The 14,044-nt window shown below is 42.1% G+C and overlaps 1 protein-coding gene across 1 annotated transcript in view; it reads left to right on the top strand.

Annotated features, from left to right (window-relative positions):
- MFSD4A (major facilitator superfamily domain containing 4A) overlaps window positions 1-14,044 on the top strand; it is a 61,329-nt gene that overhangs the window by 17,527 nt on the left and 29,758 nt on the right. The window contains exons 2-3 of the mRNA XM_060231310.1: window positions 7,122-7,320; window positions 11,331-11,570. Coding sequence (XP_060087293.1) covers window positions 7,122-7,320; window positions 11,331-11,570 — 439 coding nt within the window. The remainder of the gene's footprint in view (window positions 1-7,121; window positions 7,321-11,330; window positions 11,571-14,044) is intronic.

Here is a 14,044-nt window from a genome sequence, read left to right as displayed (position 1 = left end):
TCTACTCAGTAGTCCCATTTTATTCAGCAGGGCTACTCCCAGGAAAGTGTTTTTATGACTGCAGCTGTCGGTGAGAATGAATTTATTCCTCTGGTTGGCTAAGGGAGCTTTTGTGTGCTGCTTGTTCCCTGCTCTCCTTCTACACAGCAGACTGAGATATTGCTTGTTCCAGTCTTTTCCATGCTTTACTGTCTAGTCTGTGTTTTCCTTCCTTCCTTCCTTCCTGCCTGCCTGCTTTCATTCTTGAGCAGTTTCCAAGCTTTGCTGTGCCAGTTTGAGTTCTGCTGTCTCGTGCAGTGGGCTGACCAGCTCATTGGCCATAATTAGGGCTCTTTAGTTTATGGTAGCCCTGGCAGCAAGTAGGATCAGTTAGCACAGGCAGGGCTCACTTCCCTTCATTTTATGCTCTCCTAACTTGCAGGCTGATATATCTGGCTGCATAAGAAGGCCTTCCCAGTCCCATCAAGCTGAACAGGGCAAACTTCTGTGTCAGGTTTTTCAGAAAGTGCCAATAGCTCCATGTGAATCATGGGTGCAGTTTTTCTGCTCATCTTGGCACCTGGGCATGCGATAAACTTGCTGGGCCTTGAGGCATCTGAGAGCAGATGTGAGCTGGTGTGAATATTGTTATTTTGAAGGATTTGCCACTTGGATCTTCCACCTCAGGTCTGCCAGTCTGCCCCAAAGGCTATGGGAAGTGGCTCAACTGTATGGCAAAATCTAGGTCTTCCAGCTCAGTAGTATCCAGTCTATGAGGCATGCAGCCCTCTACTGGTTCAAGAGACTCTAGAGAGCTGGCATATTTCCTTGTTGCCTTTCTAAGAGTTTAGAGAGCAAGGGTGCAATGGCCTCTGCCTGCCTTTGCATGCATGCCATGAAGAGCAGTAGAGCATTGAAATGAGACCACATAGTGGCAGAGATGACTCCTCCATGGTTTTTACATGAGATGTTCTCAGGCAGCTCCTCAAGTAGAGTCAGTGCTTTCAGTTGAACCCAAAAACAAAATGGTAGCCTCTGCAGCAGAACTAATATTATTTGTAATATAGCTGATTTGACTGATTCCTGTTGGCATACAGGCTGCTGTGTTCTGCATGAGCTGAATTTTTAGAGTTATCTTCAAAGGCAGTGCCATACAAAGCACAGGGCAATAACCCAGTCTTGAGGTTACAGCTGTGTAGATAAGTGTGGCTGGGTTGGTTGTGTCAAAGAAGCAGTGAAGCTTTTGAGCCAGTCTGGAAAAAAGCACTCCTAGCAACAGTACTTACTTATTTTACATTTGCAAGTGTAGGCACAGTTTCCTAACCTACTAATGCTTTATCCATGAGGGAAAATTACATCTCCAAAGCATCAGTCTTCCTGATCAGCGTTCACTATGTCTTGTCTGGCTTCAGCTTCAACTTACTCAGCTGTCAAACACTTGAGCAGACATTGAAAAAGGCCAAGACACCAGTATCCAGGGACATATAGTGATACATAGCTGCGTATCGTCAATATATGGAAGATGCTAAATTCCAAAGATCTTGCTGAGGTATTGAATTCCATGGGGGAAGCCACAGATTCCTGGGAACCCCAAAGCCTCTTCCCCATCTGATATTCAAGTTGGTGCACCAAGATATTATGATTGACAGCATCAAATGCTGCTGACAAATTCAGAAGGACCAATAGAGAGGCATTTCTTCTATCCAATGGACATCATTCACCAGAGCAACTAATGCTGTTTGAGTCCCATATTTATTTTACTGTCTTTCTCCCCAATGAGGACCCAAAACGGTTTATATGATTCTCCTCTATTTTAGCCTCACAACAACCCTGTAAGGTGGGATAAGCTGAGAGAGCAGCTGGCCCAAGGTCATCTAACAAGCTTCCATGGCAGAAAGGGGATTTGAATTTGGATCTCCCAGCCAAAATACTCTAGTTTTCATAACCAAAGAGTCCCGTAGCCCAGCCTGAAGCCAAATTGAACTATATTATCAAGAAATACAAAGAGTTGCTTTTGACACAATTCACTCAAACACCTTGCGAAGAAGAGGTAGATTTAATACAGGCCTACAACTCATTCACTGGATCATCCACAGACAGTGAGGATCCCCCCGCCCCGCAAAAAAATGTGGGATGTCTCCCTTCAAAGGCTTTGTGAAAATCTTCTCTTTCAAATAACTAAGAATAACCTGTATCAAAGAGGGCCTAATTTTCCCTAGACAAGATTTTAACAAACAGGAAGGAGAGAAATGTAACAACTCGCACAGTCATGTCGGCATCTATCAGGGAAACCAGACTGAAGCTATCCATGCAAATTTTACTTTCTAGCAGTTAGGGTTGCCAATCTCCAGTAGGGGGCAGGGGATCCCCTGGTTTGGAGGCCCTCCTCCTGCTTCAGGGTTATAAAAAAGCAGGGGTGGGGAAAATGTCCACTGGGCACTCCATTGTACCCTGTGGAGATTGGTCCCCATAGAGTATAATGGAGAATCGATCTGTGACTATCTGGGGTTTGGGGGGGGGGCAGTTTTATGAGGTAGAAGCACCAAATGTTCAGCATAGCATCTGGTGCATCTCCTTGAACACCCCCACAAGTTTCAAAAAGATTGGACCAGGGAATCCAATTCTACGAGCCCCTAAAGAAGGTGCCCCCATCCTCCATTATTTCCAATGAAGGGAAGGCATTTAAAAGGAACACTGTCCTTTTAAATGAGATGCCAGAACTCCCTTTGGAGTTCAATTGTGGTTGTCACATCCTTGCTCCTGGCTCCACTCCCAAAGTCTCCAGATATTTCTTGAGTTGGACCTGGCAACCTTACTGCAGATGGCTCTACTAGTTGATCAGCATGCAAACTGGAATCCAAGTCAGAGTGTATCAGAGATTTTAGTCTTTGTCATTATGGGAGGGAAAAAACTGATTATTCCAGTTAGGTTTTACACCCTTGGCCTGCCCTGGGTTCCAGGCTTTATGCCTCTCTTAAAATCACAGAATCAGAAGACATCATATAGGCTGTCTAGACAATGCAGGAAAACTACAGCTAAAGCATCCCCAACAGATGGCTGTTCAACCTCTGCTTGAAGATAACCAGTGAGGAAGAGCCCATCTCAGCTCCCTCATTATTTAGTTCAGTTGCTGAACTGCTATAACTGAAGGATGTGTCATCTCTTCCAAATCCTGCATGTACTTTCACAGGAGGTGTGAATTAAATAATTTTAAAACCAAAAACATGACAAATGTGATGATTCAATAGTTCACAGTTTCCAGTTCCTTGGGAATATATGCTGAAATCTCTTTGCAGCAATAAATATAAAAAACACTTAATTTTGTTTGAAAGTTTCAGTTATTCTTCTTCTCCAGCACATTCAAACTTTAAAACCTTGTTCTTCCTGGGTAGTACTAACAGTATAATCTAATTTTTAATCCTGTAAGAGAACAATTAAAGCACTGTCAAACTTACTGTTCTTTCAAATCAAAACTTTTAAAAAAAAATTAGAATTGCCTTTGTTCTTTAAAAATAAAGTCAACATATTACACAAGCCCTCTGTGTTGGGAGGTAGCAGCAAATTTATTCCCAGCTGAATGAAATTCTCAGGGCTTTTATTGCAGCAGGAACTCCTTTGCATATTAGGCCACATACCGCTGATGTAGCCAATCCTCCTGGAGCGTACAGTAGGCCTGTACTAAGAGCCCTGTAAACTCTTGGAGGATTGGTTACATCAGGGGTGTTTGGCCTAATATGCAAAGAAATTCCTGTTACAAAAAAAGCTCTGTTTAGCACTCTCACAGATGTTCCCTGCTGAAATTACAAGAGATGGGAGAAGGTATCTCAATTTTATAAATGCTTGTGAATCCAAACATAGACACCATAGCATCTAAAAAAAATATTTATCCACTTAATATGAGGCATAGAAAGATATTTATGTCCAAGAGAAAAATGTAAAGAGAAAGCATTCAGTCAATCATTAAAAGTAAAGCAGTAAAATAAAATAAAGTATTTCTGATACGTGTGGTCACTGGGAGACATGCACAAACAAGAGATGTTAAACTGATATACAGGAAACATTTAGTCATCAAAACAGGCCAAGACAATCAAGAGATGTTAAACTGGCATAACTAGAAGCATTCAGCCATTACAACAGATAGGTTCTTTCTGGCATATTTTGCGTTTAATTCCAATAAAACTTTGGACATTTTAATTTATTTCTCTGAAATTTGGCAGGAATAATCTGTTGAGTCTGACCTACTGTTCTAAAGGATGTCACTCAAACCTGACATCTGCAAATGTGCTTTGATCTTAATTACCTCTAAAACAAAGGCTGTTTTCTGTCTCTGAAATGTTTACAGTAATTTTCTCTTGGATGAGGAGTTCAGTGCCTGAAAATAACATCTAAATTGTATGGAAAACAGGAGTTACTGCTGGAAATGTTTCCTATTAAAACTAATGGAAACAAACAATTTTTTACATGAATGTTAAATTATATCACACAAGTTTAGAGTTGCCAACTGAAGGCTGGGAAATTCCTGGAGATTTGGGAGTAGAGCTTGGGGAAGGATGTCAGTGGGGTATATTGCAATTAAGAGTCCATATTCCAAAGCAATCATTTTTTACAGAAGTGATTGTTGCACTCTAGAGACCAGTTCTAATTATGGGTGGTGATCTTTTTTTTTTTTAATACGATAAGTTTATTGAAGATTCCAAGTTACACAGAACTTTGTTGAATGAAGTAGTATCACGTAGATTAATTCCACACATAACAAAATTTTACTGTTCATAAAGCACTATAGTATATATAACCTTGTAGCACATATTATTTAGCACTTAAGATAAAGTTCACCATTAATTAATTAAATATATAAATAAATATCCTATTAAGGATAAATTAATTGATAATTGGACCAGAAGTTTTGACTCTTAAGTTAAGAATATTGCCTTGCTTCACCCCAAGCCAAACGAAAGGGAATACTTAAATAAAAAGAGAAAGAGGAGATAGCATAAGTTAGAAAGAATTATAGTGAGAGAAATTAAAGGTAATTAATTGCCCCACCTGGAGACTGGCAACCCTAATTAGCAGGCACATTATTGTTCTGCAGGTCTAACTGCAATTCCTCTCACCCCTTGCCTGCTAATCTTGTGCTGCTGCTACTGTGGTTTTAGTGTCTTTCTCTGCATTTGGCTGGAGAAATGGCCACAATTTAAATTTTGAGTGGGAGAGTGTGTACATGAGCTCAACTTGCTTTCACTTCAGTGAATAGTTAGAATAAGAACTTTGAAGCCTTATACATTGAGATACAACAGGGTGTCCCACCCCCACAACACTAATTATGGGATGTTTCCAATTTTAAAATGTAACTTTTGCCAGAAAAATGAAGATGTTTAAGTAAGGTATGTTTTGTTCAGTGCTGGCTCGGCAAAGAGTGTTCACTAAGACTTCTCCCCTCTTCCTGCCCCTCATCATTGCTATAATGCTCTGCTTTCTTCCTATTCCAGAGTACCTAATGCTCCCTCCCTTCTTGTTCCCTGGACATTTTAAAACAAGCTTGTCCAGCAGGGCTTCCTGAATTATTACAAAATCCTTGCTTGCCCTGCTGCATTTAAAGTTGCTGGGGGAAAGGGGTGAGAATGGAAGGGACATTGGCTGCTTGGGGATGGAGGCAAGAGTGCAAATAACAATTTCTGCACCTGCAAACTCAAGGCGAATAAACGCAGCCACTGGCTCAGATATCAGTGGGAAGGTTTACTGGGCCTCATTTTAGAATCTGGGGTAAATTACCTGGCTTTTTATGATGAATAGTATTTTCAGGTTGTGTAACGGTAGAATGCTGCTTAACCAATGTGTCTAGCTGTTCCTTCACTGCTCCATCAGTGATAAGTGCTCCCACTGTGATACTCATGAACCTACTAGTTATCACAGGAATGCCCTTTCATTCAGCCTTGAATTCCCATTCCATCAAATATGAGCAATAAAAATCTACTGCACATGGCTACTGTGAGGCTTATAAAAAGTTACATACCAGTCTGTGAATCCTGCATTTGCACCACATAAGTGTAGAAGTTGTCTGTTGTAGGAAAAGTTTTGCGTAAGTACCTCAATGCAACCTACCTCTAGTGAAAGTGCCTTCCCTTTTAATGTTTCAAGCAGGTTATCTTTTTTGTTTTGTTTTATCCAGTCTGACGTTTGTTATGCATTTTACTATTTTAAGCCCTCTTTTGCTTATTTACACTTTGAAAACTTATTTCAGTAGCTTTGTGATGGACACAAAGGCCAGCCAAGCACCACTGTGTATAGCAAAGGGAATTAACTGGAACCTGTGCTTTGGGGAGAGGCTTAAATCCGGCTATGTGCAAGCAAAAACATAAACAGACTTGGCATAGTTCTGCTAGTGCAAGTTCTTGTGCAACACCTAGTGCTTCCCTCCCTATATCTTATAGTGCCCAAAAATTTCAGACACAACATCTTGCGCTAGTCAAGGAATGATGCAGGATGTGATGTGTATGTGTGTGTGTGTGTGGGGGGGAACTATGGTAAGGGTTTTTCACATTTCTGCTAGCACAAGGACCATAGAGCATGCAGAAATCTTCTGATGGATCCACAACAGCATCTCAATGCAGTCTTTAGATGGCTAATTTGCATCCCAAAAGTCGTAAGTGGTTTCAAGGGCAGTAATCCCAAAGTCGTAAGTGGTTTCAAGGGCAGTTAAGTTCTTACAAGAGTAATGACTGGGCTTGGCCCAGTGAGAGAAACTGAATCCAAGATGAGTCATATGATGTCCACAATCCAACATAGAGTTAAGCACTCTTAAACCCATATCCTAGATGTAATTGCCTGCAAAGTGTGCTTTGCATTTATTTTGTAAAAGCTTTTTATAGGCTGTAGCCACTAGCACACATGGGTTAACGATGAAAAGAGAAGTAAAGAACAAGAAGCAGTCTACTCTAATGGTTAGAAAGCTGGCTATGACTGGAAGGCCACAGTTCAAATCCCCACTTTACTTCAGAGGCCACTGGAGTGACCTTGGGGGCAGCTACGTTCTCTGTTAAACCTGCCCCCCCAGAGGTGTTGGGAAAATCTTGTTTGGAGCCCTGAAGGGTAGAGCTAAAAATGATGTAGACAGAGATGACCTCTGCCTCTTTTGTTTGGTCCAGGTTGGCTCAGTCTTTGCTTGCCCTTTTTGCATCATCCCTTGCGATCTCTGTGGTTTTTGCCATTATCCCTTTCTGCCACAATGTGGTGGTGCTCGCAGTGGTCATGGCCATGGCTGGGCTGGCAATGGGATGCATCGACACTCTCTCCAATATGCAGCTGGTGAAGATCTATCAGAAGGACTCTGCTGTCTTCCTGCAGGTAAGACAACAACAAAAAGCTCTCTTCCTACTTTATTTTGAAATTCTGTTGATTTCCATATTGTGTACCTTCATGCTTGTTCTGGCTCTACCTAAATTCTCTCTTCAGTTTGAAGTATCCATTTTCACTGTCTTGTTAGGAGGTGTTATCCTATTTTACAACCAAGGAAATTGAGTCCCAAAGAGATCTGGAGTAGTCAAGATATTCCTTTGTATCTGAAGAATTGTGCTTGCACATGAAAGCTCATACCTTGAATAAAACTAAAACTTGGTTGGTCTTAAAGGTGCCACGGGACTCAAATATCTTTTCTCACCATAATTAAGAATACATCAATCTCCAATTCTGACATATTTATAACCTTTGGTATGTCTCCCCCCCCCCCAAGTTGAACCCAAACAGATGATAACCATATATACTAAGCTAATTATTCTTTTAATCTGGTTAAAACACCTTCATTACTCTGTATGCTAATTGAGTGCCCACCCTCTATATGTATGACTGTTATTTCTATTTTCATTCCATTGTATCTGAAGATATGTGCTTGCACACAAAAGCTCATGCCCTGAGTAAAACTTTGTTGGTCTTAAAAGTGCCACTGGACTCAAATTTCGTTCTATTCCTAATCTCAGTTTAACATTTGAGTGCTAAACTGAAAGTGCAGGATCTGTTGCCCAAAGACGGAAGGGACAATGTAGTACAAGAGAATCTTACACAGCATCATCACAGCTGGCTCCTCACCCATTTTGATATAAAATCTTCAAAGTCAAACAGATTCCAACCACAGCTGCTGACTTTGGATTTCACAATGAAGTGAGTGAAGCAGGAAGCTCTTGGTTTGTCATACAAATGTGACTTTTGAGCTCTTTATTTACTTTGGTGGATTTGTGATGTTGGCAGGTATGCTGAAGTCTGATTTTTGCAGTTTGAATTTTGCAGTTCTCTACCTGTTGAATTGCTAGATTGTCATTTTGCAGTTCTCTACCAGCTGAATTGTTGGATTGGAATTTTGCAGTTCTCTACCGACTGGACTGTTCACTGGGTTGGAGTTTCACATTCATTAGACCTGAATGGAGTTCTACACCAGTTGAATTATAATGAGCTCTTTACTGGTTAAGGAGAAGAAAGAAGAAGAAGATATTGGATTTGGATTGTGATATTATTGACTGAATTGGAGTGTTTCATTCATCAGACCTGTCTGGAGTTCTGTACTACTTGAATTGTAATAAGGTCCACAATTAATGTATCTAGAAAAAAGATCTATATTGTTTAAAGTAAAAAAAAAATTGTTCTTAAAAATTTATATACCTATTGATTTGTATCTGCATTAAATGATAAGTTTTGTGATGTGGTGGCTTCAGTGTCAGAGCTCATGGTTTCAAGCATAATTTTTGTCAGCATATTTCTGACTATTGGATCTACCTACTTTGTACTCCTGTTTACCACCCTAAACCAATGCCATCAGCTGAGGAGGACCTGGGGGAGACCGGGAAAGGCCTAACTTGACAGAGGCACCCATGGATGAAGTGCCAGAGGCCACCCTGTTGGAACCTACAAGTGTGACCTGGCTGCTGAAATAGCCACCATGCCTCCACTGCATAAGGCTTGAACATGGGACCCCAGGGAACCCCTCTCCACTCTGCAGGAACAGCAGCAACAGAAGGCCCCGGTTTACCAAAGGAGGTGAAGTGGCAGGTTGGCTGCATGCATCCCTATCCAGAGCTATGAAGCGAGAGCAATACTTCTTCACAGGATCCTGGCCAAAGCACAGTGCAGCACTGGACCCTAGCCCCTGCCAGCAGTGCAGTGCAGCTGAGCTTCATTACCTCCCAGCCTGCTGAGGCTTGGGAAGACTACCAGTCTGCTAGGCACAAACCTGGGAGTCAGTACCAGCTCCTTGTCTCCAGTTCCTGGCTGCTTCCTGCTGTTGATGCCCTCCTCAAGTCTTGCTTTCTAGGGCCTGACGGCACAATTGCAGAGCAGACTTAACTGGTCCTGCCTGCAAAGTGCAAGACAAGTCCAGAGTTGTCTGCTCATGACTGTGGGATTGATCCAGACCAACATTTCTGCAGGAGAAAGGAATTTTGCCCACAGAGTAGGATTTTTCCTGCCTCCCCATCTCACAGCAGCTTGCAATGGCCTCTGAAATCCTGTTCCCTGCTCCTCCAGAAGCAGGCTGTCAGGTGGCTATGGGCAGAAATCCTACCACCTGTAGAAACATCTAGGAGGGATCCATGCCTATGTACAGCATAAAGCTACTCACAAATGCCAATACTTTCAGTCACTTCAGGAAGGTAGTGTTGTAACCCCAGAACGTGAATTGTGTTGTTTGCATTAGGAAGTAATTATACTCTGAATAATTGAGTTCAGGCAGCTGGTTTGTTCTCTTTGACATGTTCGTTATGATAATAAATACTAGGTTTGTCACCCAGTTAAATAAATGGTAGAAGCTTCATTGATCAGTAGAAATGTGCATGTGAACAAAGCAGGGCTTTGTTGTTCTTGCCTGTAGATCAAATGGACACCTCTTGCAACAGGCACCATTTTAGGTGCTGCTTTATGTGCGTGGGTGGGAGGAGGGAGAAAAGGAAGAACCTCGCGTGTGATGATGTTGGACACTTGTAAGAAAAATAATCTCCTGATCAGTGAGGGTCACTTTTATAATGTGAAAGAAATAGATTGGTCAAAGGTTGCTTTCAAACTCCTTTTGTGGGTGTGATGAGAATAGGCCTCATATAGCTTTGGGCTTGCACGCTCCCTCCCTCTGTCCTTCAGCTGCAGAGCAGAACTTGAAAGCTTCCTGTTTAACAATTTTATTAAATCCTGTTTTTTCAGAATCAAAGGGGCATTCATTAAAGCACTATAATTTGTCGTGACAAACAGTAATGTCTTTCAAGCCAGGAAGTCCAGAGCTCTGTAAAGAGGCTACCTGAGACAGGTCACCTTGGGAGGCAGATTTTGGGGGAAAGCAACTTGCCATCATTGGCCAGAGGTGACAGTCCTCCTTACCTCCTAGTTTCTCCAGGATTCTTTAAAAACACAGCAGTAAGCGACATATGCCAGTTGCAGAGCTCTGGAGAGATTCCTCCTCCTCCTCCTTGCAAGAGTTCAGCCACCACTTTTGGTTGCAAGATGAACATTTGAGAAGGCCTATTTGAGCATACATGGCCTATGGCGGTGGAGGGAGCACTAAGAGGTAAAAAAGATTATCTCCTCAGGCTTATGGACAGGGGTGAGGTGGGTTCTATCCCAGCTGCCTTAGGTAGCAAAATATCTTGAACTGCTGCTGAGGAGGTCTCTACACTGTGTGCCAGGGGAGAGTCCATACTCCTGTAATGAAAAAGAGCTTTTTCTTGACGCCTGGATTTAGCCTAACTGACCAGTTTCAAAAGTTTACTAGGACTGTAGCATTTTAACATCTTTCACCAGGTACTTCCAGGACATCTATGCACAGCAGCCACCCACGTCCCCACTTGGATGAAGTAGCATTCATCAGTTATGAAACTTTGGGAAAGACATTCCTTCCTCTACTCCCAGGATATTCCTTGCAGAGAAGTCATGCACCAAACCACAATTGCCCATCAGGGTGTGACTCCTCTGGTTAATGCAGGTTATTATGAGAGATCAGAGGAACTTGAACATTATGCACTAGTTGCTTGAATCTAATGGGGCAAGACCTCTCAGTATCAAAAAGACCTCCCAAGGATCATTAATTAACTGCAGCAGATTTTTATGTAACACCATTTTCTGGCCTACGTGGGACTCCAATACCATTGATAGTTTTGTGCAGAGAGAACAATTTCTGCTATTATGAATTAGTAGTGATAGGAAAAGACTTAATTCTAGAAGAATGTTTGAACAGAACCCAGGCCTTCCAAGTTACCTGCAGTAGTTCTAACCATTGTTCTAGGTTTCTTGTTTGTCTGATTAAACTTAATCTGGCCAGCCTTTGTTGTCACCAGATCCTGGGTAATGCTAGGACTAAAAATCTGTTTGCTTGTTCTTTTCTGCAGGCTCTTCATTTCTTTGTGGGTTTTGGTGCCCTTCTAAGCCCTTTGATAGCTGACCCTTTTCTGTCGGACACCAACTGCATCTTGACAAATGTCACAGCCAACGGTAGCAGCAATCTCCCTCACATCCGAAAGTCATTGGTCCCACATCATCCTGGAAACCTGTCACACTATGACCTGCCCACAAAAGGACTGGTGGTGACTCGGGTCTCTTATGCCTTCTGGATTATGGCTTTGATCAATGTAAGTAATGGAATCTGATTGACTAATGAAGCTTTGCAGGTGAATATCCTTGAAGGGACAAAGAGCTTCAGTGGGGTACAGTGCCATAGAGTCCACATTCCAAATGGCCATTTTTTTCAGGGGAATTGATCGCTGTCACCTTGAGATCAGTTGCAATCCCAGGAGATCTCCAGCCACCACCTGGAGGTTGAGAAATAGGAGAAACCCGTGCTCAATGGATTTTTTACAAAACAAGCTAAAGTAGCATGATGCAAAAACACCAACTAAATAAATATTCAATCTACATATTATGTAATTGCTTAAGCACAATTCACAACAAACATGATTTACAGGAAACACTAGCCAGTATACAAAAAAAACTAAAGAGAGTCCACCAAGAATGACAACTCAAATGTAAGGAAAGTCGTTGTAGGTGCAGAGACCCTTCTCAGTCAGTAAATGTAGATAGCAGAGTCTAGGCTGTTTTGCAATGCCGTGAAAGTTTATGCAGTGTAGCAATATCTTTACAATGAAGTGTAGTTGAAGTTAACTCAATTCCTAGGTTTTGAAACCCGTGTTTTGGCGTCAGCCTTCGTCGGATCAAGTCACTTCCTATTGTCTGGAACCAATGCTCAGAAACAGTATGGGCGCACTTAGTCAATTTCTCTCGTGGCATTAGCGGTTCTCATTTGTAGTTTTAAAACCATTTTTGGTGTGGCACCAAATTACTCCTGTCCCACTGTGGTTGTTTCCTCAAATAGTTGGAAAACAGACTGCACGGAGATCATATGGCCGCCAGACAGAGAGGTACCGATGAACCTGCTGGGGTAAAAATGTTTATAGTTCAGAAGGCAGCTGCATGTGACTACTTTGCATAAGGAAGGCTCACCTGTCTCTTCTTGCCAGGATTATTGAAGAAGAGATCAATGGGTTATTGGAAGTGTTGGTCTGCAATTTGCCTGCCCTGCAGAACCTTCCTGACACAAGGGGAGCATAAAATCCTCTTCTCTCCCTCTCTTGAGTAGATACTGTCTCTTCCTCCTTGTTCTGCTGTGCGGTTATTAGTCTTCATGTCCACCTTGCAATTAAGTAGTAACTGGCTGCAAAAGAGCCCTTCTGGATATTTTCTTTCTGTATTAATACCTACATAAGTATTAACCAAACAAGGTTTCTCTCTGCCATTTAGCCCTCAATGGTTACACCAATGTGAGCATTTTCCAGCAGAGTATTAATTCAAATGAGGGACAGTTTTAACTCTAGGCACTCATAAAGAAGCATGAATCTTTGCTGGGCAACTATGTTCTGATCTGAGTCATATTTTTCACCTGGGACAGTCAGGTGGTATCTGACCTACATCACTGCTTTCTAAAGCTTTTGTGGAACTGTTCCCTCATTAGTGTTACATGTTCCAAAAAAGCAGGCAATGTAACAGTAGTGTGTTGTTAAAAGGAGTATGTGTGTGTTTGTCAGTCTTTCAGATGGTTCAGAATGTGATGGGTCAGCTTGCATAGTCAGCAGAAACATTTGGTAAAGTCTTTCCTGGACTGTACCATCTTAGGTCTGAATATATGCCTGAATATATGAGTTCCCTCCTATACGTGCCTATCTGTGGTAACTCATTTTAGGCCACTTTTCTGCCTGGAGTTTCCCATGAGGAAAAATTCCAAATGACAAAACAAATAAGCCATGAAAATGCAAACAAATGCCAAGCAGCTTACCTCTGGCCCCAGCTGGCAAGTTAATGGCCAAGAGCCCTTTGGTTGGCACCCAAGGGCTTGTATCTCTGGCCCTACCCAAACAAGGAAGAGGAGGAAAAAAGCCTAGATGAAATTCAGCAGGATTTTCCTCATTCCCTCTACTCCTTAGCATCAGTGGAGTATCAGGCTAGGATCAGAGAGACCAAAGGATTCAATCCCGACTTTAACAGGTGACCTTGGGCGTGTCACTCTCTCTCAATCTAACCTACCTCACAGTGTTGTTTTGAGGATGAAATTGAGGCAGGGAGATCGATGTCCACTACCCTGAGCTCTTTGGAGGAAGGGCAAGAAGATAAAAATATGCTAAATAGCTAACAATGAGTCAGAAATTGGGATGTTGGGGACCTGGCAAACCGAATCCTAACAGTCATTGGAAGCAACCCCCTGATGACAGCATAACATTTCAGTAACAACACCCCTAGCAGCTAATTAGGCAAACCTTAAAAGCTTTAAATGGCAAGTAGGGCTGAAGTGTGTGGCTCACCTGTACAGCACTTGTATTCATAGCATTGCACTTTAGCTCTCGCCAGTCTCTGTTGTTAAACAGCATATATATTCTGGATACTTGATATCCATGCCTGTTAATAGAGGCTGGTTTTTAGAATCCTGATAGGGCTTCTGATGAATCTCTGTGCTCATACTTCTGAAAAATCACTCCAGACTGATGTTTAATACTTGAAAATGAGGCTAAACAGGGCTTTGGTTTGATGTGCAATGCTGTCAACCCTCATCCTCTTT

Source organism: Heteronotia binoei, chromosome 2 (assembly GCF_032191835.1).
Source record: "Heteronotia binoei isolate CCM8104 ecotype False Entrance Well chromosome 2, APGP_CSIRO_Hbin_v1, whole genome shotgun sequence".
NCBI lineage: Eukaryota > Metazoa > Chordata > Lepidosauria > Squamata > Gekkonidae > Heteronotia > Heteronotia binoei.
The sequence above is the reverse complement of the archived record's forward strand: the minus strand, read 5'-3'. Positions and strand labels throughout refer to the sequence as shown.